Here is a 24034-nt window from a genome sequence, read left to right as displayed (position 1 = left end):
ACCGAAACTATAAAAACGGTTTCAAGTCAAACTCCTCATTAAGGCCAAGAGGAGACAGTGAGCCTGTGGATCCAGAAATATTCCCATTTGAAGAAGTTTCCTTCCCCTGCGTGACATCTTGACCATTTCTATTCCTATTTATCTCAGAGAGCTAATAGGATGTCCAGCTTGTACAAAATGAGCAGCAAACAGATTTTTTTCAAGTACAAAACAATGTAATTGTTCACTGAACAGTGCATGTTTAAATGCATGTTTGCAACAATCCTTTTGTGTGTGTGCGTGTGTTTCCTGTATCTTAATCTGCCGTGCACTGGGGGTAAAGGAAATGACTGTGGTTTCATGGCAATGACGTGTGTCACTGCTGTTTTACCTTCAATTGACAGGAAACACCTAAATCTGACTCCAGCCTAGGATTGCAGAGGATGGGTATATTACTGGAATCTTTCTAAGTTTACCAGTATACTACCAGTATTTTGGTAACTTTCAGGTTTTTGGGAGAATTTTATGAGAGGACATCTAGTGGCCTTTTGGGGTGCTTCAGATTATCACAGGTGTCTTATCTCTGAAACTCTGTGTGGCCTTATCACATGTAAAATATTTAAAATAATCAAATAAGATTTTTTTTTTTTATATAAAAGAAATGACAAAGCTATAAAACATTTTCCTAAATATAAACCATCAACTTGAATACAATGATGGGTTTTAGCATGAAATATCCTTTACACACTTCTTTTTATTTTACTATGTCAATATGTCTTTGTTGTAAATGTTTTGATGCCTGCCCCTGACCCTGAGCCTGCCTGCCGTCCTGTACCTTTGCTCCACCTCTGGATTACCGACCTCTGCCTGAACCGACCCTGAGCCTGCCTGCCATCCTGTACCTTTCCCCCACTACTCTGGTTATTGACCCCTGACTGCCTTGACCTGTTGTTTGCATCCCCTGTTGCTGTAATGAACATTGTTACTCCAACACAGTCTGCATCTGGGTCTTACCTTCAAACTCAAACCTGATAGTACGAACTGGCCATGACTGACCCAGCAGACCCAGGCCAGCTGCGCGATGCCATCTCCTCCCAAGGAGCCACCATCGGGAGGTACGAGGAACTGCTTCGTGGCCTTATGGAAGGGGACCAAACGTTGGCTGAACGACATGACCGGGCTTTGGGCAGTTTGCTGGAGCAGTTCCGCGGGTTGTCTGGGAGGCAGTCTACCACGGTGCTAACCCCAAAGCCCCTCAGTAACCCAGCTGCTAGCAGCTCTGTCTCATCGGCCACTCCGCCTTCTCGGGAGCCCAGTTTACCCAACCCGGAACGCTTCAATAGAGAGTTTAGCACCTGTCAGGTGTTTCTAGCTCAGTGTGCCCTCATTTTCGAGCTCCAAGATAGCTCTCATGACACTGATATACGGGAGGGCTCTCACCTGGGCTACTGCTGTATGGGAACAACAGCCGGCCATATGCGTTAGTCTGGAGGGGTTCGTGGGAGAGGTGAAGAAGGTTTTTACGCCCCGTTCTCTGGGAGAGAAGCTGCCCGGAAGCTAATCCAGCTTCAGCAGGACTCCTGCAGTGTGGCCGACTATGCGGTGGATTTCCGCACATTGGCAGCGGAGAGTGCTTGGAACAAGGAAGCACTGTTCGATATGTTCCTGCACGGCGTCTCGGAGGAGGTCAAGGACGAGCTTTCTGCTTGGGAGTTACCTACGGATCTCGATTCCCTCATCGCTTTGACCATCCGAATCGATGGGCAACTACAGGAACGACGGAGGGAGAGGAAATTCGACTTCCTCACATGTCCAGGGATTCCACCTTGCCTCAGAGTTATCCCGGAAGTCCCCGACAATCCCGTTACCGAAAGAGCCCGAGGCTTCCCGACCTTTCCCGAGAGTCCCAAAGACGGCTGAGTCACCGCTTCCCCGAGCCTATGCAACTAGGTAGAGCTGGGCTATCGCCAGCGGCATGGCAATACAGGATCAACACAAAGAGTTGTCTGTATTGCGGGACTCTTGGTCATTTTGTGTCCTATTGTCCTTTAAAAAGGTCAGGCTCACTGGTAGAAGCGAGTACTCTGGTGGGCCATAGGGAGAACTTTCCTGCTTCCCTTGCTCACACCCCTTTTCATGCCATTCTGCTGTGGGGAATCCAGTCTCAATCTCTCCGGGTCCTCATTGACTCTGGGGCAGATAAGAGCTTTTTGGACGCTACCCTGGCTTCCGAGCTGAACATCCTCACTCAGCCTCTGTCCACTCCCATGGATGTTAGAGCGCTGGACAGGTGCTCTATAGGCCGGGTCACTCACATTACCACTCCCATCAACCTATGGGTGTCAGGGAATCACAGCGAGATTATTCAATTCCTGCTCATCAAGTCTCCTCAGATTCCCGTGGTATTGGGATTCTCCTGGCTCCAGTGACACAATCCCCTCATCAACTGGTCTACGGTGACATCATGGGCTGGAGTCCGTTCTGCCACGCCCAGTGTCTAAAGTCAGTGCAACCTGCCCCAGGACGTCTTCCTGGGGGCTCGGAAGGTGCCCCGGACCTCTCCGCCATGTGTTCAACAAGGCCCGGGCCACTTCGCTTCCGCCGCACCAACCATATGACTGTGGGATTGACCTTCTCCCTAGCACCAGTCCGTCCCGGGGACACCTGTACTCACTGTCGGGACCGGAGACCAAGGCTATGGACACCTACATCAGGGACTCCGTAGCTGCAGGATTTATACGTACTTCGTCTTCTCCCGCCGGCGCAGGGTCGTTCTTTGTGGAGAAAAAGGACAAGACCCTTCGCCCATGCATCGACTACCTGGGACTCAATGACATAACGGTGAACAACCGTTACCCGCTACCACTCAAAATGGTCATGCCATTTTGCCTCACCTATGACACTGCTGTGTTCCAGGCTCTGGTAAATGATGTCCTCCGCAACATGTGGAACCGGTTCGTATTTTCTACATTGATGACATCCTCATCTTCTCCCGCTCCCCCAAGAACATGTGCTCCACGTCCGGCAGGTTCTTCAATGCCTCCCGGAGAACCAGCTGTTTGTTAAGGCAGAGAAGTGCGAGTTCCATCACTCCACCATCCCCTTTCTGGGGTACATCATCTCCGCTTTGAGTGTCCAGATGGATTCTGGGAAGGTGAGAGCGGTGGTGGATTGGCCCCAGCCGTCGTCCAGGATGCAGCTGCAACGTTTACTGGGGTTCACCGACTTCTATCACCACTTCATCCGGGGTTACAGCACCCTGGCTTCCCCCCTGTCAGCACTCACCTCTCCCAAGGTTCCGTTCACATGGTCCCCTGCTGCTGACCGGTGAAACATCGCTTCACCACTGCACTCATCCATGGTTCATCCTGACCCTTCCAGTCAGTTTGTGGTGGAGGCCGACGCGTCGGATGTAGGAGTGGGGGCGGTCCTGTCCCAGCGTTCTGCCCTGGACCTGAAGCTACATCCCTGCACCTTCTCTCATCGCCTCAACACAACAGAGAAAAAATACAATGTGGGAAATCGTGAGCTTCTCGCAGTGAAGATGGAGTTGGAGGAATGGAGGCACAGGCTGGAAGGGGCGGAACACCTGTTCATCGTATGGTCCGACCACAAAAATCTGGAGTATCCCCGCACCGCGAAATGCCTCAACTCCAGGCAAGCAAGTTGGGCCCTGCTGTTCACACGGTTCAACTTCTCCCTCTCATATCGGCAGGGTTTCAAGAATGTTAAGCCGGATGCACTGTCTCGCCATTATAGCCCCACGGCTATTACCTCGGAGCCCGAGACCATCCTTCCCACCTCGTGCCTGGCGACGGTACTCAGCTGGGGTATAGGGAAACAGGTCCGGGAGGCACAGCGTTCCCAGCCGCACCCCGGGGGCGTCCAGAGAACCTGATGTTTGTGCCTGACGTGGTCCGCTCCACGGTCCTGGAGTGGGCCCACTCCTCCAGACTGGCCTTCCACCCGGGCTCCCGCCGGACTCTGGCTTATGTGCGACAGCGCTTTGGTGGCACACCATGGACTCTGACGTCGGCCCTCCTCAAGACCACCTCCAGGCATCGATGGCAAGCAGATCGCCATCGGACCCGACTCCCCGGTATCGTCTCGGGCAGAAGGTATGGCTATCCACCCGGGATCTGCCCATCTGGGTGGAATCCCGCAAACTCTCCCTCCGGTTTATCGGCATATTTCCCATCGGCAAAATTATTAGCCCCTCTGCTGTTCGTCTTCTGTTGCCCCGTACCCTTCGTATACATCCCACCTTTCATGTGTCCAGAGTTAATGTCTCACAGCCCTTTGTCTCCTGTTTCCAGGCCCAACAATGTCCCCCGTCCCATCGACAGCCAACCGGCTTACACGGTGAGGCGTGTCCTGAATGTTCGGCCTCGGGGCAGGGGGTTCCAGTATCTGGTTGACTGGGAGGGTTATGGCCCGGAGGAGAGGTGCTGGGTTCTCGCCAGGGACATCCTGGATCCAGGCCTCATCACGGATTTTTAACGCTGACACCCCAGTCAACCAGGTATGTGCACAGGTAGGATGCCTGGTGGCGCCCTTGGGGGGGGGGGGGGGGGGGTACTGTCACACCCTGATCTGTTTCAGCTGTCTTTGTGATTGTCTCCACCCCCCTCAAGGTGTAGTCCATCTTCCCCATTAACCCCTGTTGCCAGTTAGTCTTACTGGTCAAGTCAACCAGCGGTTTTCTCGGCTCCTGCTTTTCCCCAGTCTCTCTTTTTCTCACCCTCCAGGTTTTGACCCTTGCCTGTCCTGTCTCTGAGCCCGTCTGCCTGACCACTCTGCCTGACCCTGAGCCTTGCCGTCCTGTACCTTTCCCCCACTACTCTGGTTATCGACCCCTGCCTGCCTTGACCTGTCGTTTGCCTGCCCTGTTGCTGTAATAAACATTGTTACTCCGACACAGTCTGCATCTGGGTCTTACCTTCAAACCTGATAATTAGGATATTTTTTTCTTTAACCAAATGGTCTATCCACTAGAAACTCATGGACAAAATGGACACAGATATAAAAAATAAACAAACTTTAAAAAAAAGTTATTCAAGTATAAATGACCTGTACCATAGAATGCCACAGATTACTATAGGTAACTTTGGTAAATGAATGGTAGCTTTGCAACCCTACTCCGACTTAACCCCTCACTATAGGCCTGACCTGTTTATCAAATCAAACATTATTTGCCACATGTGCTGAATACAACAGGTGTAGACCTTCCCGTGAATTGCTTAACCAACAATGTAGTTCAAGAAAAAGTTAAGAAAATATTTACCAAAAAAACTAAAGTAAAAACGAATAAGTAACACAATAAAATAACAATAACGAGGCTAGAGTTGAAGTCGGAAGTTTACATACACCTTAGCCAAATACATTTAAACTCAGTTTTCACAATTCCTGACATTTAATCCTAGTAAAAATTCCCTGTCTTAGGTCAGTTAGGATCACCACCTTATTTTAAGACTGTGAAATGTCAGAATAATAGTAGAGAGAATGATTTATTTCAGCTTTTATTTCTTTCATCACATTCCCAGTGGGTCAGAAATTTACATACACTCAATTAGTATTCGGTAGCATTGCCTTTAAATTGTTTAATTTGGGTCAAACGTTTCGGGTAGCCTTCCACAAGGTTCCCATAATAAGTTGGGTGAATTTTGTCCCATTCATGCTGACAGAGCTGGTGTAACCGAGTCAGGTTTGTAGGCCTCCTTCCTCGCACACGCTTTTTCAGTTCTGCCCACAAATGTTCTATGGGATTGAGGTCAGGGCTTTGTGATGGCCACTCCAATACCTTGACTTTGTTGTCCTTAAGCCATTTTGTCACAACTTTGGAAGTATCCTTGGGGTACTTGTCCATTTGGAAGACCCATTTGCGACCAAGCTTTAACTTCCTGACTGATGTCTTGAGATATTGCTTCAATACATCCACATAATTTCCCTCCCTCATGATGCCATCTATTTTGTGAAGTGCACCAGTCCCTCCTGCAGCAAAGCACCCCCACAGTCACCCCAGTGCTTCACGGTTGGGATGGGGTTCTTCGGCTTGCAAGCCCCCCCCTTTTTCCTCCAAACATAACGATGGTCATTATGGCCAAACTGTTCCATTTTTGTTTCATCAGACCAGAGGACATTTCTCCAAAAAGTACAATCTTTGTGCCCATGTGCAGTTGCAAACCGTAGTCTGGCTTTTTTATGGCGGGTTTGGAGCAGTGGCTTCTTCCTTGCTGAGTGGCCTTTCAGGTTATATCGATATAGAACTCGTTTTACTGTGGATATAGATGCTTTTGTACCCGTTTCCTCCAGCATCTTCACAAGGTCCTTTCCTGTTGTTCTGGGATTGATTTGCACTTTTCGCACCAAAGTACGTTCATCTCCAGGAGACAGAACGCTTCTCCTTCCTGAGCGGTATGATGGCTGCGTGGTCTCATGGTGTTTATACTTGTGTACTATTTTTGTACAGATGAACGTGGTACCTTCAGGCGTTTGGAAATTGCTCCCAAGGATGGACCAGACTTGTGGGGGTCTACAATTTTTTTCTGAGGTCTTGGCTGATTTCTTTTGATTTTCCCATGATGTCAAGCAAAGAGGCACTGAGTTTGAAGGTAGGCCTTGAAATACATCCGCAGGTGCACCTCCAATTGACTCAAATCATGTCAATTAGCCTATCAGAAGCTTCTAAAGCCATGACATAATTTTCTGGAATTTTCCAAGCTGTTTAAAGGCACAGTCAACTTAGTGTAAGTAAATTTCTGACCCACTGGAATTGTGATACAGTGAATTATAAGTGAAATAATCTGTTTGTAAACAATTGTCTGGAAAAATTACTTGTGTCATGCACAAAGTAGATGTCCTAACCGACTTGCCAAAACTATAGTTTGTTAACAAGAAATTTGTGGAGTTGTTGAAAAACTAGTTTTGACGACTCCAACCTAAGTGTATGTAAACGTCCGACTTCAACTGTATATACAGGGGGTACCGGTACCGAGTCAATGTACAGGTTAGTCGAGGTCATTTGTACATTTGTAACTCTGTAAGGGTGTGTGTGTGTGTGTGTGTGTGTGTGTGTGTGTGTGTGTGTGTGTGTGTGTGTGTGTGTGTGTGTGTGTGTGTGTGTGTGTGTGTGTGTGTGTGTGTGTGTGTGTGTGTGTGTGTGTGTGTGTGTGTGTGTGTGTGTGTTCGTGCATGTACAGTATGGCATGCATGGCCAGTAGCAGGTGTTCAGTTAGGGGCAGGAGGGCTCATTTGAACCATGGCAGATTTACATTGTTGTGGAGCCACAGAGCTAGTAGACAGCTATTGCAAAAAGCTTCCAGCCTCTTCTGGGCAATTCTGGGAGATGTCAGGACTTTTTATTGTGGCCTATATTAAGACAACATTAACATTCCCACGTGTGTGTTTTGAGGAAAATAGGAGCATGTGACATGGATGTTGCTCTAATCCTGCTTACTGAGCTTAGAGACGAGAGAGAGAGAGAGAGAGAGAGAGAGAGAGAGAGAGAGAGAGAGAGAGAGAGAGAGAGAGAGAGAGAGAGAGAGAGAGAGAGAGAGAGAGAGAGAGAGAGAGAGAGAGAGAGAGAGAGAGAGAGAGTGAAGAAAAGCCCTTGGGAGAGAGAGAGAGAGAGGGAGGAAGGAGGCGCAGAGATGGATCGAGGGATAATAAGTAAGAGAGGAAAGAAAGAGAGATGGCCCATCCAGAGACAAGAAAAATACAGGGCTAGATGTCAACTCTCATAAAATCACAACAATCATGTTCACTCACGGAGTGGCTTTTTGAACGCCATCCAAAAACCATCCCGTCTGGACTCTAACTTGGCAGTGGCTGATTCTCGTTTTCATATGAATGGATGTTGTCTCTAACCAAAAAGCTAAATTGTTTATTTGTTATCACAAATCAACATGTTTGTTTTACCACAACCATCATCAGTACCTGATGAAGGATTATTTCGGTCGGCACCCAGAACCTAATCTCACGTGTGCGATAGCCAGCTACTCGATGCAATGGTATAAACAGTCTATCACAAGAGACTAGATTAGGGATAGCTGTTATTATATAGCCTCATCATTAAGCCATACATGGAATGACAACGATAGAAGAGTTGGCAACAGCACATAGGTGTATGGAATGAGACTAGTCATGACTTCACTTCCCAAACGATGTACATTTGTATCTGAAGTAGCTCTAGTCTCTCTGTCCGTGTGTCTTTCTGAAGTAGCATACAGTAGCTGTTGTCTAATCCTTGTCCTGTCTGTGTGTCTTGGTGTGTTGGCCAAAACCTATGCCTCTTGTCTGCGTGTTCCCTCTCTCTGTGTGTGTGTGTCCTGTCCGTGTGTGTCTGTATCTTGGCTCACTTGGCCCAGTCTTACCTGCAGATGGCTGTGTCTGCGGGCGGCCTCTGCCATTTCCCACTGGCTGAGGGACTTGGCAGCACCACCGATGGGCGTGCTCCACCCACTGAGCCCCATCTCGAGACCCATTTCCCTCACCTCGATCTCCTCATAAGGGTTTGGCAGGTTGCTGGAGCTCTTACCTAAAGGATCAAAGTGGGAAAAGGGTATTCAGGCTCTATGTATTATCCTTAATCATTTTAATGTCATGCACGGTGCATTCGGGAAAGAATTCAAACCCCCTGACTTTCACATTTTGTTACGTTACAGCCTTATTCTAAAATTGATTAAATTTATTTATTTCTTTATCAATCTACATACAATACCCCATAATGACAAAGCAAAAAGAGGTTTTTAGACATTTTTGAAAACTTATTTACATAAGTTTTCAGACGCTTTGCTATGAGACTCGAAATTTAGCTCAGGTGGATCCTGTTTCCATTGATCATCATTGAGATGTTTCTACAACTTGATTGGAGTCCACCTGTGGTAAATTGAATTTATTGGACGTGATTGGAAAGGCACACACCTGTCTATATAAGGTCTCACAGTTGACAGAGCATGTCAGAGCAAAAACCAAGCCATGAGGTCGAAGGAATTGTCCGTAGAGCTCCAAGAAAGGATTGCTTTCGAGGCACAGATTCCAGAAGGACAACCTTCTCTGCAGCACTCCACCAATCAGGCCTTTATGGTAGAGTGGCCAAACGAAAACCACTCCTCAGTAAAAGGCACAAGACAGCCCACTTGGAGTTTGCCAAAAGGCACCTAAAGACTCTCAGACCATGAGAAACACATTTCTCTGATCTGATGAAATTAAGATTGAACTTTTTGGCCTGAATGCCAAGCGTCACGCTGTGGGGATGTGTGTTAGCGGCAGTGACTGGGTGTTTAGTCAGGATCGAGGGAAAGATGAATGGAGCAAAGTACAGAGAGATCCTTCCAAGATTCACCTTCCAACAGGACAGCGAGCCTAAGCACAAAGCCAAGACAACGCAGGGGTGGCTTCGGGAGAAGACTCTGAATGTCCTTGAGTAGCCCAGCCAGAGCCCGGACATGAACCCGATCTCTAGAGAGACCTGAAAATAGCTGTGCAGTGACACTCCCCATCCAACCTGACAGCGCTTGAGAGGATCTGCAGAGAAGAATGGGAGACATTCCCCAAATATAGGTATGCCAAGCTTGTAGCGTCATACCCAAGAAGACTCAAGGCTGTAATCGCTGCCAAGGTGCTTCAACAAAGTACTAAGTAAAGAGTCTGAATACTTATTATTGTGTACCGTGGACAAGCCACCAGGGGGAGACCCGTCGGAGGGGACAGAAGGACGACCCCACCACCGTGGGGTCACCTCGCATGGAATTGCCCAGGTCAAGAGGAGTCGATGCCAACAGCGGGCCCCGGAGACAAGCTGGGCTACGCAATAAACTACGTCACCTCCTGTTGGGCCCAGAGCGAACTACCAGCACCCATGGTCCTGGTGAACGTCGACGGTCACGACACCCACACCTACACTGATGGATTACGGGAGAGTGGTAACGCTCGTACAAGCCCGCCTGCCGGCCCATCTGACCGACCGTGGTGAGGAGATGTCCATCTCCTGTGTCCACGTCGACACCAAGCGGTATTTGACCGGGCAGGCCACCATCGTGACGCCACAAAGAAGCTGCCAGACCAACGAGAGTGGGGACGGACCGGAGCCTGCGCAGCCCGGAAGTAAGCGGTTGCCAACCCTGTGTCTACAGACCCGGATTTGGGGTCCAACGGGGCGCCGGAACCAACCTTACCTGGTGAATAGTCCCCCTGAGGGGACAGTTCGGGACCACCCAGGGGAGGATTTGAACTTGAAAGCCGCCGCAGCCCAAGTGATAGCAGTGGATCAGGGCAAAAAGCACACTTCCGGAACCCGCTGGTTCCCCTACCAACCGTCGGAGTGCCGTTTGAACGCATCGCCGTGGACATAGTGGGCCCCCTGGTAATAATGGCCCGAGGACACCGGTACATCCTGGTAATAGTGAATATGCCACCCGATATCCCGAGGCCATTCCCCTATCGGCGGCAGTCTCCAAGGGAATCGCCTGGGAGCTGTTCCACCTCTTCAGCCTGGTGTGCATCCCGAACGAGATCCTGACCGACCAAGGTACCAAGTTCATGTCCCGACTAATGAAAGCGTTGTGTGCTCTCCTACAGATAAAGCAGATCCAGACTTCCCTCTTTCACCTGTAGACGGATGGGCTCGTTGAAAGGTTCAATAAGACGCTCAAACAAATGCTGCGGAAGGTCATCGAGTGGGACGGGAAGAACTGGGACCAGGTACTACCCCACCTAATGATCTCGATCCGAGAAGTGCCCCAAGCCTCCACTGGGTTTTCCCCTTTTGAACTCCTCTACGGGAGGAGACCACGCGACCTACAGGATCTCACCAAGGAGGTGTGGAAAGCCCAGCCGACCCCCTTACGCAGCATAGTGTAACACGTAAAAAGGATGAGGGAGCGGATGACAGCCATATGGCCAGTGGTAAGGGAACATTTGGAGAAGGCCCAGCGTGCCCATTCCAAGATCTACAGGTGCTAGTTTTAATCCCCAACTTTGCGGTTATAGCCTCCCCCCTTACCAATCTGACCAGGGCCCGCCTCCGAAAAACAGTGAAGTGTCCGGATGAGGCCGAAGCGGCATTCAGGCACCTGAAGGAAGCCCTGTGCTCCCATCCGATTCTCGTGACATATCACATTATGGAAATGTGATATTTCAGGTTTGTATTTTTAATACATTTGCCAAAATCTCGAAAAATCAGTTTTTGCTTTGTCATTATGGGTTATTGTGTATAGATTGATGAGGGGGGAAACAATTTAACCATTTTAGAATAAAGCTGTAACATAACAAAATGTGGAAAAAGTCAAGGGGTCTGAATACTTTCCAAATGCAATGTATTTGGAGTAGCCTTCTATGTAGTTCAAAAAAGAAAAGGCGATAGCGCCACCCATAAAAGGCCACAACAGTTTATTCCAATTAATTGTGCTATTATTTATTAAAAGCTGAAGCATTTTGACCATGAAGTCAAAGCCAGGCTTGTATGTACTTTAATTATCAAGAAAAATCTTACTTCGGGGGATGGGGGCCGAGTGGTCCATGGGGGTCTGGGGGCCCCCAGGGACCATCAGTTGTCCGGTGGAATAGGTAGTGGTGTTGGAGGGGAGCGCAGCGAGGGGCATGGTTGGGAAGTGGCCCCCTCCTCCTCCCAGACCTGGGGTAGGGCTGTGACAGTTGACTCCTCTGAAGGCACTGTGAGAGTTGATGTCCTCCATGGAACGACAGAAGGTTTTGGGCACTGTTGTGGAAGGAGAGGAGAGGGAGAAGAGTGAACGAAATGTGTGTGTTTATTACATGTTCGTATTAGCTAAGGGACCATGGAGATTAATTGACCGTATGACACACAAAACACACACACAACCACACCCCATTCCACCCCCTCCCCGCACTCACCCCACACCCCCGTACCTGAGTACTGGTTGTTAGAGCAGGGAGAGAGAGATGACCGGGTCAGGAGTCTCATGTTGCTGTGGTTTGACATATTGTTGTTGACATGTTGTCGTACTGACGACAGAGGAGTGATGGGCACCTCCACCACATACGTAGCCGGGACATACAGGGGTTTGGCTTTACTGGCTGCCCCAATCCTCCGAACCTGGTAATCAAAATATATACACTGAACAAAAATATAAACTCAAAATGCAACAATTTCAAAGATTTTACTGAGTTACAGTTCATAAGGAAATCAGTCAATTGAAATAAATAAATTATGCCCTAATCTATGGATTTCACAGGTATGCATCTATTAGTCACAGACACCTTTAAAAAAGTAGTGGCGTGGATCAGAAAACCAGTCAGTATCTGGTGTGACCGCCATTTGCCTCAAGCAGCATGACACATCTCCTTCACATAGTGTTGATCAGGCTGTTGATTGTGGCCTGTGGAATGTTGTCTCACTCCTTTTCAATGACTGTGTGAAGTCACTGGATATTGGCGGGAACTGGAACACGCTGTCGTACACATAGATCCAGAGCATCCCAAACATGCTCAATGGGTGACATGTCTGGTGAGTATGCAGGCCATGGAAGAACTGTGACATTTTCAGCTTCCAGATCCTTGCGACATGAGGCAGTGCATTATCATGTTGAAACATGAGGTGATGGCGGCGGATGAATGGCACGACAATGGGCCTCAGGATCTCGTCTCGATATCTCTGTGCATTCAGATTGACATCGATAAAATGCAATTGTGTTCGTTGTCCGTAACCCCCCAACCCCTCTTTTACGCTACTGCTACTCTCTGTTCATCATATATGCATAGTCACTTTAACCATATCTACATGTACATACTACCTCAATCAGCCTGACTAACAGGTGTCTGTTTGTAGCCTCGCTACTTTTATAGCCTCGCTACTGTATACAGCCTCTTTTTACTGTTGTTTTATTTCTTTATTTACCTATTGTTCACCTAATACCTTTTTTGCACTATTGGTTAGTGTAAGTAAGCATTTCACTGTAAGGTGTTGTATTCGGCGCACGTGACAAATAAACTTGGATTTGATTTGATTTATGCCTGCCTATACCATAACCCCACCGCCACCATGGGGCACTCTGTTCACAACGTTGACATCAGCAAACCGCTTGCCCATACGACGCCATCTGCCCGGTTCAGTTGAAACCGGGATTCATCCATGAAGAGCACACTTCTCCAGCGTGCCAGTGGCCATCGAAGGTGAGCATTTGTCCATTGAAGTTGGTTACGACGTCGAACTGCAGTCAGGTCAAGACCCTGGTGAGGACAACGAGCTTGCAGATGAGCTTCCCTGAGATGGTTTCTGACAGTATGTGCAGAAATTCTTTGGTTGTGCAAACCAACAGTTTCATCAGCTATCCGGGTGGCTGGTCTCAGACGATCCCACAGGTGAAGAAGCCGGATGTGGAGGTCCTGGGCTGGCGTAGTTACACATGGTCTGCAGTTGTGAGGCCGGTTGGGCGTATTTCCAAATTCTCTCAAATTACATTGGAGGCGGCTTATGGTAGAGAAATTAACATTAAATTCTCTGGCAACAGCTCTGGTGGACATTCCTTCAGTCAGCATGCCAATTGCAAGCACATTCAAAACTAGAGGTATCTGTGGTATTCTGTTGTGTGACAAAACTGCACATTTTCGAGGGGCCTTTTATTGTCCCCAGCACAAGGTGCACTTGTGTAAAGATCATGCTGTTTAATCTGCTTCTTACCTGCCACCAGTCAGTGTTCGTCTTCCTGAGCAGAATAAACCGCTCCCCTTCTCGGATGCAGACCTGTCGTCCATCTGCCCCGCGGTACTGGTAGTCATACTGAGCCTCCAACACCACCGTGCCACTGGGGACGCCACACACAGTAGGCACACTCACACTGCTAACACTGCTGCTCACACTGGCACGGCTCTCCCTGCTGGACACACTGCTCACACTGGTAATACTCCCTCTGGTGGAGACTGAGGGCTTGGTGGGTGAGGCTATTGGGGAACGGCGCCAGCTGCCTGACAGCATGGTGGATGGATGTTCCTGGCTGGTTAGACTGGGGCTCAGTGGGGGGTGTTGGGGACAAGGGGAAGGGTGGCGAGGGTGGGGTCACAGGTGACACTGGCACGGGGTAACGGCGGTGACTGTTGCCAGGCCAGCGCCATGCTCTGAAACACAAACAGAACAGAACTGGGTTAAATGTAAATATGGACAAAATATGGCATGCATCACATATCCACACCATTTAATATCATAATCTCAGACCCCTATATTAAGCTCAGATCTCAATACATTTACATGTTAGTCATTTAGCAGACGCTCTTCTCCAGAGCGACTTACATGAGAAATTAGGGTTAAGTGTGTTGCTCAAAGGCATATCGACAGATTTTTCACCTAGTCTGCTCTGGGATTCAAACCAGCGATCGTTCGGTTATTGGCCCAATGCTTTTAACCGCTAGGCTACCTGCCACCCCTATACAAGGCCTTAATACACAACAAAGCTGTGTACTAACCGGCAAACAAACGTTACGGATCCACACCATTTCATCGCATAAAATAAACAGTAAGTAGTAATTACGTTACAAAGCATTTGTATTCTAAAAAGAGGGCATTGCCATTGATTTGCAATCCTTAATTTGGTTAACGGGGCTCATGCAATTAGAGAGAGAGGGAAAAAAACAGAGTGTGCTGATCAACCAACCAGTATCTAAATCCTTTTTATCCATGGCATCATCAGACAGCTAAAACTGTCCACCGACCAGCCATAACAACATACACACATTTACAACTCTGCCCTTACCAGACCCACTTACATAACATACCTAACAGAACACCCATTTGAGACTGAGATCCTGAGAGCAGCCCACAGCAGGTCTCCCTCCTCTCTCTATCTTCCCTCTCCCTCTCGCACAGTAACTATTGCACTCAAAAAGGTTTCAAAAAGATCTCTATCTCTCATAATCCACAGCACAGCACAGCAGCACTTAATTTTTTTTTAAAGCGCTGTGAGGCCTGTGTGTTTGTGCATGCTTGCGTACGTTTGTGTGTGTGTGATTGGTTGTGTACATTTGTGTGTGTGTGTGTGTGTGTGTGTGTGTGTGTGTGTGTGTGTGTGTGTGTGTGTGTGTGTGTGTGTGTGTGTGTGTGTGTGTGTGTGTGTGTGTGTGTGTGTGTGTGTGTGTGTTTGCTTACGTACGTTTGTGTGTGCGTTTGTGTACTGTTTTAGTGTGCGCCAGCTGACAAGAGTCAACACAGCAGGTAAAGCATCAAAGCTGAAAGTGGATTCCCAATCCCCTCACATATGTGTTCCGAGCCTGGATCCTAGCGTTCTATCTATCCATCTATCCATCCATCGACTATGTCTAGACTTCTATCAGAAGCTCTAGCAGTGGATTTTGAAACAACAAGTGTTTTTTAAAATCTTTTCTTATTTTTTGGGAGGGTGGATCAGCTTTAATATTGCGGATAGATTGTCACTTCCATCAATGTAATTGTCTGGATCATTTCCAATCCACCATATATTTTGGGGGTAAACACATATATTTATTTGTATACACACATATACATACACATGCATACACATACATACATACATACATACATAAGTGTTAGATACAAAACAGAACAGAAGCAGGGCCAGCACAAAAACAGGAAACCACTTTCAGAGCATCAACATCCAAAGTGTATGGTGAGGTCATATTTCTCCTCTTTTTCATTTGTTATGACCATGTTGGCCAACATGAAGAGAGAGACAGGTTGGCCAATAGTACGAGCACGGAGAGAGAGAGCCAGGTTGAGACTACTATCTTGTGACACACTATTTCTATAAACATAGTTGGCCAACCCACAAGAGATTTGCTTCTGGGTTCTGAGACCTGAGACTAAAGCCCCACACCCAAACAGACAGTGAGAGGGAGAGAGACACATATGCTGGCAGACGGACCCTCAGAGCTGGGGTGGGTGAAGCTGACAGTTAGCTAACCCCCATGCCAGGCTGTGCCAGTTGGAGAGGGCGCCACATGACTCAGGCCTGGCAACAACAACAACAGTGGAGAGAGAGAGAGGTGGGGGGGGGGTTCAGAGAAAAGGAGAGAGAGAGGGAACGAGAGCGAGAGAATGAGAAAGATGGAGAAACAGATAAAGACAGAGAGAGAAATAGCGTAGTCCAGCTCAGACAGACATCAACATCCAGATACACTGTAGACTGCATGCACTCTTGTGTGTGTATTATACTGTGAATGCATGCCTGCACAAATTCATGTATATGAGAGACACGTAGATCTAATCACCATGTCTGTGTTGTGGTCAGTCTTGAGGTTAGCTGGTCAGCAGTAAAGATGGAGGGGGTGGGGGGGGTTCTATGATGCAATCTGCCACAGTACTAACATCCCAGCCAGTCAACAGTCAACCTTCCAAAACAATGAAGACACATTGGACTAGTCAGTTATACGTTAGCTCAGCAGCGAGTCTCATCATCTGCTCTGCTTTAGGGAGGATTAGGGGACTACCCAATAGAGAGTTAACGAGGCTAGTGGCACTGCCAACTGACACACACACTAAGGCGCACACAAATGCACGCATGAAGGCATGCACACACACACACACACACACACAGTCTCACTCCTAATCCCAGTTGACGGATCTTGGATGAGCTCAGTGAACCCTAGTAACTAATGCTACCCTCCCATTCAGGACCAATTTGCCAGAAGAGTATATGTGCATGGGCCTCTGCCGCCGTGCATGTCTTCCTGAGTGTGTGTGTGTGGCCCCTGTCACGTGCCGCAAACAGCCTAGGCCATTCGCCTCACTGATCATCCAGCCATTGATTATTGTTCCGTGCTTATAGCTCAGAGCTGTCTGAATGGTCAACAGAACCAACTGCCAAATCAACAGAGCTAGGCCTTAAAACTCCTCAACTCTAACTCCAACTCCAACTAGAACAAAGAACACGCAACAACGAACACTTGGGGAAGAAGTGTTATTTGTCACTGCCACTGCTTGGAAATCACATTCGATTTGCGTGATGTGCTGGTTGTGCTATGAGCATAGAAATAGGAAGGGAAACCCCATTAGAGTCATTGGGTCCGAGATGGAATTCTGTTTCTATGGGTATGAGTTATATGTCCTTGGGTATCATGCCTGACCCATAGACCCACAGAGACATAACGCATTCTCTTACTCTATTTTTAATTTCTAGCCTTTCAGAGGAGTCAGGAAGAAGCGGAATCGAGAGAATTGGGAATTTCACACTTTCCACACACTACGGGGTATAGTCCTAATTGCTAGTCTGTCTCTCTAGCTGCTGTTGATGTGCCAGGTATCATGGATTAGCTTAGATTAAATTGTGCTTGTTTTTGTTAATCCACACTCAATTTAAATCACAACTATTAAGTTGATAATTGTCAAAGGATCAAACGTTGTCCCTCCCTGTCATTCCACCCTGCAATGACACTCACTCCTATTTGAAGATAAGCTGTGAAGATTGTCCTAACTGACTGAGCTGGTATATCCCTGCATGGGGCTGTTACATCCCGGGCCAAAACAGCTTTTCATCCTCTCAGCTCTCACTGCTGTGTGAATCATTGATGAGCGGACCAGAGAGAGACACTGAATCACTGAAACACTCTCTGGAGGTGATGCGTCCAAAATGCCACTTTAGTCCCTAAATAGTGTACTATTTTTGACCAGGGCATAGGATTCCATTTCGGGTAAATATGAGTCCCTGTCGGAGACTAGCCTGTCAGGATTACAGAGAGATTGAGGTGCAGGGAGAGGAGCATGATTATTGTAATTGTATTTATTTATACAGGCAATTAAGATGAGAACAAATTCTTATTTACAATGACGCCTGGCAAGTGGGGGAAATGGCGGGATTAAAAGTGTTGGGTAGGATGGTCATCTGAATCAAGGTGAGTTTGGCAGGTGGGGTGAAGGAGGAGTGATTACGATACAGAAAACCAAGCCTAGATTTAACCTTGGCCTGCAGCTTGGTTAAAGCTGGAATTCACATTAGGGGAAACAGCGCCAATGTTCGGCCAACACATTTGTTATTGTTTTGTTTATGAAATGAAGGAGGGCAGAGAAAGCCTGCTGGATGCTCAGAAATAATACAATTCAGTGTGTGTGTGTGTGTGTGTGTGTGTGTGTGTGTGTGTGTGTGTGTGTGTGTGTGTGTGTGTGAGAGTGAGAGAGAGAGTGAGAGTGAGAGAGAGAGAGAGAGAGAGAGAGAGAGAGAGAGAGAGAGAGAGAGAGAGAGAGAGAGAGAGAGCGACAGGGTGATCTACTTAATACATTTTGTGTGTGCGTGCATGCATGACACAGTGTGGTTTTCTCAATACATTTTGTTAACACGTAGCACTCAGCATTATTGCAAATCTATGTAGCAACCATTCACAACCTGTGGCTGTTACTCAATAAGAACTAAATGACCTGTCTGATTTACTAAACGCCTTTGTGAGTATTATAGCATGTAACTTTCAGACAATATTATCCAAAACCTCACCAAACTATTCAGAAATAGCTTGATTGAGTTTAAAATTGCATGTATGTATATTGGAATTCATAGTGAAACTTGTGTTTGAAACAGATTAATATTATTACTAAGCCAATACTGCATTCTAAAGTTGGTTTATGCAATGTGTTATAATTTAAAATCCTAACTAATGCTTACTAAAATTCGCCAGCAGGGCGAAGGCCATATCAGGTTCAGGCTTCTCTTTTTAGGACCATTAGGGACATGCAGCTTAAGCATTATAGTAAGATTTTGTTCCAAATGGCATCCTATCCCCTATATGGGTCATTCTACAGAAGAGGAACAAATTAGGGGTTGGGGAAAAAATTCACATTTGTATCCTATTTTTACCAAACTTTCAGCAGACATGTCTTCCAACATACAGTATGTTAGGTAGACATATATACTACTCGCACACTTTGTTTTACTGCATATTTCAAATATTTACCTGAATTCCTTACAACCCCACTAAATTTGTCACTACTAAAACATAGTGTAAACGTTGCAGTAAAGGGAGAACCATGCACAGTAGTGATCATTTTGATTAACCTTCCATAGCAGATTCATTTTTAGAAATTGTATTTGCATACCAAATTAATCGAATAGTAAAAACATGATTTTTAACCAAATTTTTAAAACCTTTACATTGAATTCAGATAGATGTACTCTGTATTGTTCTCTGTACAATGTTCATTGTGGATTGTATGAATATGAAACTTGTTGAGTGACTGAATTACTTATGCCTCTAAATAATTATTTTGGAAAAATAACAGGGTTATCTGCGTCAAGTGTCCATCATAGAGATAAATGGAGATCTCTAGATCGAGATAACTCATTTTAGTATCGACATTGCCATTGAGAGCTTCCACCATTTCAAAATAGTCCGCTGGGTGGTTATTCCTATGGGTTGGGAGTGATCAGCAAATTATCAAAAAGCATTATCTTCTTTAAATTGGGTTGCCTATGGTTAGCAAACCAAAGCCTACGGTAATATCCAGGAGCCAAGACCAAGCTTTATGCCAGGACGTTGGTCCCAAGATTTAGACCCAGACAGTTGAAAGACCGAATGTACAGTTGAAGTCGGAAGTTTACATACACCTTAGCCAAATACATTTAAACTCTGTTTTTCACAATTCCTGACATTTAATCCTAGTAACAATTCCCTGTCTCAGGTCATTTAGGATCAACACTTTATTTTAAGAATGTGAAATGTCAGATTAATAGTAGAGAGAATGATTTATTTCAGCTTTTAATTCTTTCATCACATTCCCAGTGGGTCAGAAGCTTACATACACTCAATTAGTATTTGGTAGCACTGCCTTCAAATTGTTTAACTTGGGTCAAACATTTTGGCCCATTCCTCCTGAAAGAGCTGGTGTAACTGAGTCAGGTTTGTAGGCCTCCTTGCTCGCACACGCTTTTTCAGTTCTGCCCACAAATTTTCTATGGGATTGAGGTCAGGGCTTTGTGATGGCCACTCCAATACCTTGACTTTGTTGTCCTTAAGCCATTTTGCCACAACTTTGGAAGTATACTTAGGGTCATTGTCCATTCGGAAGATCCATTTGCGATCAAGCTTTAACTTCCTGACTGATATCTTAAATTTTGCTTCAATATATACACAAAATGTTCCTTCCTCGTGATGCCATCTATTTTGTGAAGTGCACCAGTCCCTCCTGCAGCAAAGCACCCCCACAACATGATGCTGCCACCCCCGTGCTTCACGGTTGGGATAGGGTTCTTCGGCTTACAAGCCTCCCCCTTTTTACTCCAAACATAACGATGGTCATTATGGCCAAACAGTTCCATTTTTGTTTCATCAGACCAGAGGACATTTCTCCAAAAAGTACAGTCTTTGTCCCTATGTGCAGTTGCAAACCGTAGTCTGGCTTTTTTTATGGTGGATTTGGAGCAGTGGCGTCTTCCTTGCTGAGCAGCCTTTCAGGTTATGTCAATATAGAACTCGTTTTACTATGGATATAGATACTTTTGTACCTCTTTCCTCCAACATCTTCACAAGGTCCTTTGCTGTTGTTCTGGGATTGCATTTTTCGCACCAAAGTACGTTCATCTCCAGGAGACAGAACGCGTCTCCTTCCTGAGCGGTATGACGGCTGCGTGGTCCTTGCGTACTATTGTTTGTACAGATGAACGTGGTACCTTCAGGCATTTGGAAATTGCTCCTAAGGATGAACCAGACTTGTCTACAATTTTTTTTCTGAGTTCTTGGCTGATTTCTTTTGATTTCCCCATGATGTCAAGCAAAGAGGCACTGAGTTTGAAGGTAGGCCTTGAAATACATCCACAGGTACACCTCCAATTGACTCAAATTATGTCAATTAGCCTATCAGAAGCTTCTAAAGCCATGACATTATTTTCCAAGCTGTTTAAAGGCACAGTCAACTTAGTAAAAAATGACTTGTCTCATGCACAAAGTAGGTGTCCTAACCCGACTTGCCAAAACTATAGTTTGTTAACAAGAAATGTGTGGATTTGTTGAAAAAACTGTTTTAATGACTCCAACCTAAGTGTATGTAAACTTCCGACTACAACTGTATGTGATCATGAGTGGTCTCCAGACCAAGTCCACTAGATCAAGAGTCCATTGGCCCTTTCTTCAATTGTAAGAAGAAAGAAGAATTGTACTCATATAGAGTAAACTCGAGTACAGTACAATACAGTAGACTAGAGCACAGTAAAGTACAGCACAGTAGAGTCGGATACAGTACGCTACAGTATAGTAGAGAGCAGTAGAGTACAGTACATTGCAGTATAGTGCAGTACAGTATGGCACATTAAAGACATCTATGTTTTGGTCAAATAGATGTCAATGTTTGGGCTCTTGGAGGGTTGGAGCCACCCTGCTGGCTATGCATCTTAATACTCTCCACTTTTTGTGGTTCTCTGTAGCTCAGTTGGTAGAGCATAGTGCATGCAACTTCAAAATGGAGATAGCCTCAATGGCGCTGCCCATGCTGTTACATTATTAAAGAATCCCCATAGCTAATATATGGCTTGCTATCTTTCATTTGGACAGATGTACATCTCAGCAAGATACAGTGGGGAGAACAAGTATTTGATACACTGCCGATTTTGCATGTTTTCCTACTTACAAAGCATGTAGAGGTCTGTAATTTTTATCATATGTACACTTCAACTGTGAGAGACGGAATCTAAAACAAAAATCCAGAAAATCACATTGTATGATTTTTAAGTAATTAATTAGCATTTTATTGCATGACATAAGTATTTGATCACCTACCAACCAGTAAGAATTCCGGCTCTCACAGACCTGTTAGTTTTTCTTTAAGAAGCCCTCCTGTTCTCCACTCATTACCTGTATTAACTGGACCTGTTTGAACTCGTTACCTGTATAAAAGACACCTGTCCACACACTCAATCAAACAGACTCCAACCTCTCCACAATAGCCAAGACCAGAGAGCTGTGTAAGGACATCAGGGATAAAATTGTAGACCTGCACAAGGCTGGGATGGGCTACAGGACAATAGGCAAGCAGCTTGGTGAGAAGGCAACAACTGTTGGCGCAATTATTAGAAAATGGAAGAAGTTCAAGATGAAGGTCAATCACCCTCGGTCTGGGGTTCCATGCAAGATCTCACCTCGTGGGGCATCAATGATCATGAGGAAGGTGAGGGATCAGCCCAGAACTACACGGCAGAACCTAGTCAATGACCTGAAGAGAGCTGGGACCACAGTCTCAAAGAAAACCATTAGTAACACACTACGCCGTCATGGATTAAAATCCTGCAGCGCACGCAAGGTCCCCCTGCTCAACCCAGCGCATGTAAAGGCCCGTCTGAAGTTTGCCAATGACCATCTGGATGATCCAGAGGAGGAATGGGAGAAGGTCATGTGGTCTGATGAGACAAAAATAGAGCTTTTTGGTCTAAACTCCACTCGCCGTGTTTGGAGGAAGAAGAAGGATGAGTACAACCCCAAGAACATCATCCCAACCGTGAACCATGGAGGTGGAAACATCATTCTTTGGGGATGCTTTTCTGCAAAGGGGACAGGACGACTGCGCCGTATTGAGGGGAGGATGGATGGGGCCATGTATCGCGAGATCTTGGCCAACAACCTCCTTCCCTCAGTAAGAGCATTGAAGATGGGTCGTGGCTGGGTCTTCCAGCATGACAGCGACCCGAAACACACAGCCAGGGCAACTAAGGAGTGGCTCCGTAAGAAGCATCTCAAGGTCCTGGAGTGGCCTAGCCAGTCTCCAGACCTGAACCCAATAGAAAATCTTTGGAGGGAGCTGAAAGTCCGTATTGCCCAGCGACAGCCCCGAAACCTGAAGGATCTGGAGAAGGTCTGTATGGAGGAGTGGGCCAAAATCCCTGCTGCAGTGTGTGCAAACCTGGTCAAGAACTACAGGAAACGTATGATCTCTGTAATTGCAAACAAAGGTTTCTGTACCAAATATTAAGTTCTGCTTTTCTGATGTATCAAATACTTATGTCATGCAATAAAATGCAAATTAATTACTTAAAAATCATACAATGTGATTTTCTGGATTTTTATTTTAGATTCTGTCTCTCACAGTTGAAGTGTACCTATGATAAAAATGACAGAACTCTACATGCTTTGTAAGTAGGAAAACCTGCAAAATCGGCAGTGTATCAAATACTTGTTCTCCCCACTGTATGTGCACCACGTCATTGCTCTCTCTCGCTCTGCTGTGGGTGCATGATATGCACTTTGCCAGCTATCATTCATATGGCGAGGGGCTAAAGCTCATTAGTTGAACTGGAATTGCGAGGGGGCTGGCCCACGTGGGGGGAAATGGATCAGCACAGCTTCCAGAAAAACAGTTGCTTTCAAACTAGGGATTTCATAGCTAATTAAAGTAAGACACTAATTATGCAACGATGATCTACACATTGACACATCCAGCCCAAAGCGGGAGTTGCCAAAGTTCTGGAGCATGTCTTTAAGGAACATTCATTCTACAGTCTTTTAATGTGTATGTCTGGTTGTGACATCAAAAGGTGGGACAGCATTTAAAAATATATATTTTCTACAAATAAACAAAACTAGTAATTAGATCCGTATCTTTCGATGCAACAATTGAACAACTCTCAGTACAAATCCAGTCCGGCTTCAACTCATACTGATATTCCCTGCATTTCAAATGGATTTCTTTGTTTAAATCTAACTTTTCAAATCATCAGGGGCGAAAAAAACATAGCAGTTTTCAAGAAATGGGAAGAATTAGAACCAACCTTTAATTTCCAGAAGGTTCTGAACTCAAACAGCACTCCAACCATAGACATATAATCTTCCTATGACTCCAGCAACCTGGGTGCAGGCTAGAGAGGCTGAGCCCATAGATACACACATCATTGGCTAAGCCTCAGTCTGACTCCCACAGGCCTCCCTGCCCCTCCCAGAAGCCTGCAGCTCATTCATTGATGTTTCTGGTGAAAAGCACAGAGACCATTGATCCACCAGGGATGGGAGTGAGGCACAGAGCTGTCACAAGCTATCAGCAAAGTCAAAGACCCACTTTCTGCAACAGTAACATCACAGAGAGTGAATCACTCACAGTGTGTGATACCGCCAGGGACCATTGCAGTGCATTAAACCTCTCTGGGTATTG

The 24034-nt window shown here is 46.3% G+C and overlaps 1 protein-coding gene across 2 annotated transcripts in view; it reads right to left on the bottom strand.

The window, feature by feature from the left end:
* Positions 1 to 24034, bottom strand: part of LOC139535376 (rho GTPase-activating protein 15-like) — a 70740-nt gene that overhangs the window by 41995 nt on the left and 4711 nt on the right. For both annotated transcript variants that reach the window (XM_071334727.1, XM_071334726.1), the window contains exons 2-5: positions 13637 to 14070; positions 11866 to 12052; positions 11471 to 11695; positions 8352 to 8515 (exon numbers count right to left, since the gene is read on the bottom strand). In XM_071334727.1, coding sequence (XP_071190828.1) covers positions 8352 to 8515; positions 11471 to 11695; positions 11866 to 12052; positions 13637 to 13930 — 870 coding nt within the window. In that variant the 5' untranslated portion in view covers positions 13931 to 14070. The remainder of the gene's footprint in view (positions 1 to 8351; positions 8516 to 11470; positions 11696 to 11865; positions 12053 to 13636; positions 14071 to 24034) is intronic.

The sequence above is a fragment of the Salvelinus alpinus genome, chromosome 12, assembly GCF_045679555.1.
Source record: "Salvelinus alpinus chromosome 12, SLU_Salpinus.1, whole genome shotgun sequence".
NCBI classification, from domain to species: Eukaryota; Metazoa; Chordata; class Actinopteri; order Salmoniformes; family Salmonidae; genus Salvelinus; species Salvelinus alpinus.
This window is presented reverse-complemented; position numbering and strand designations above follow the sequence as displayed.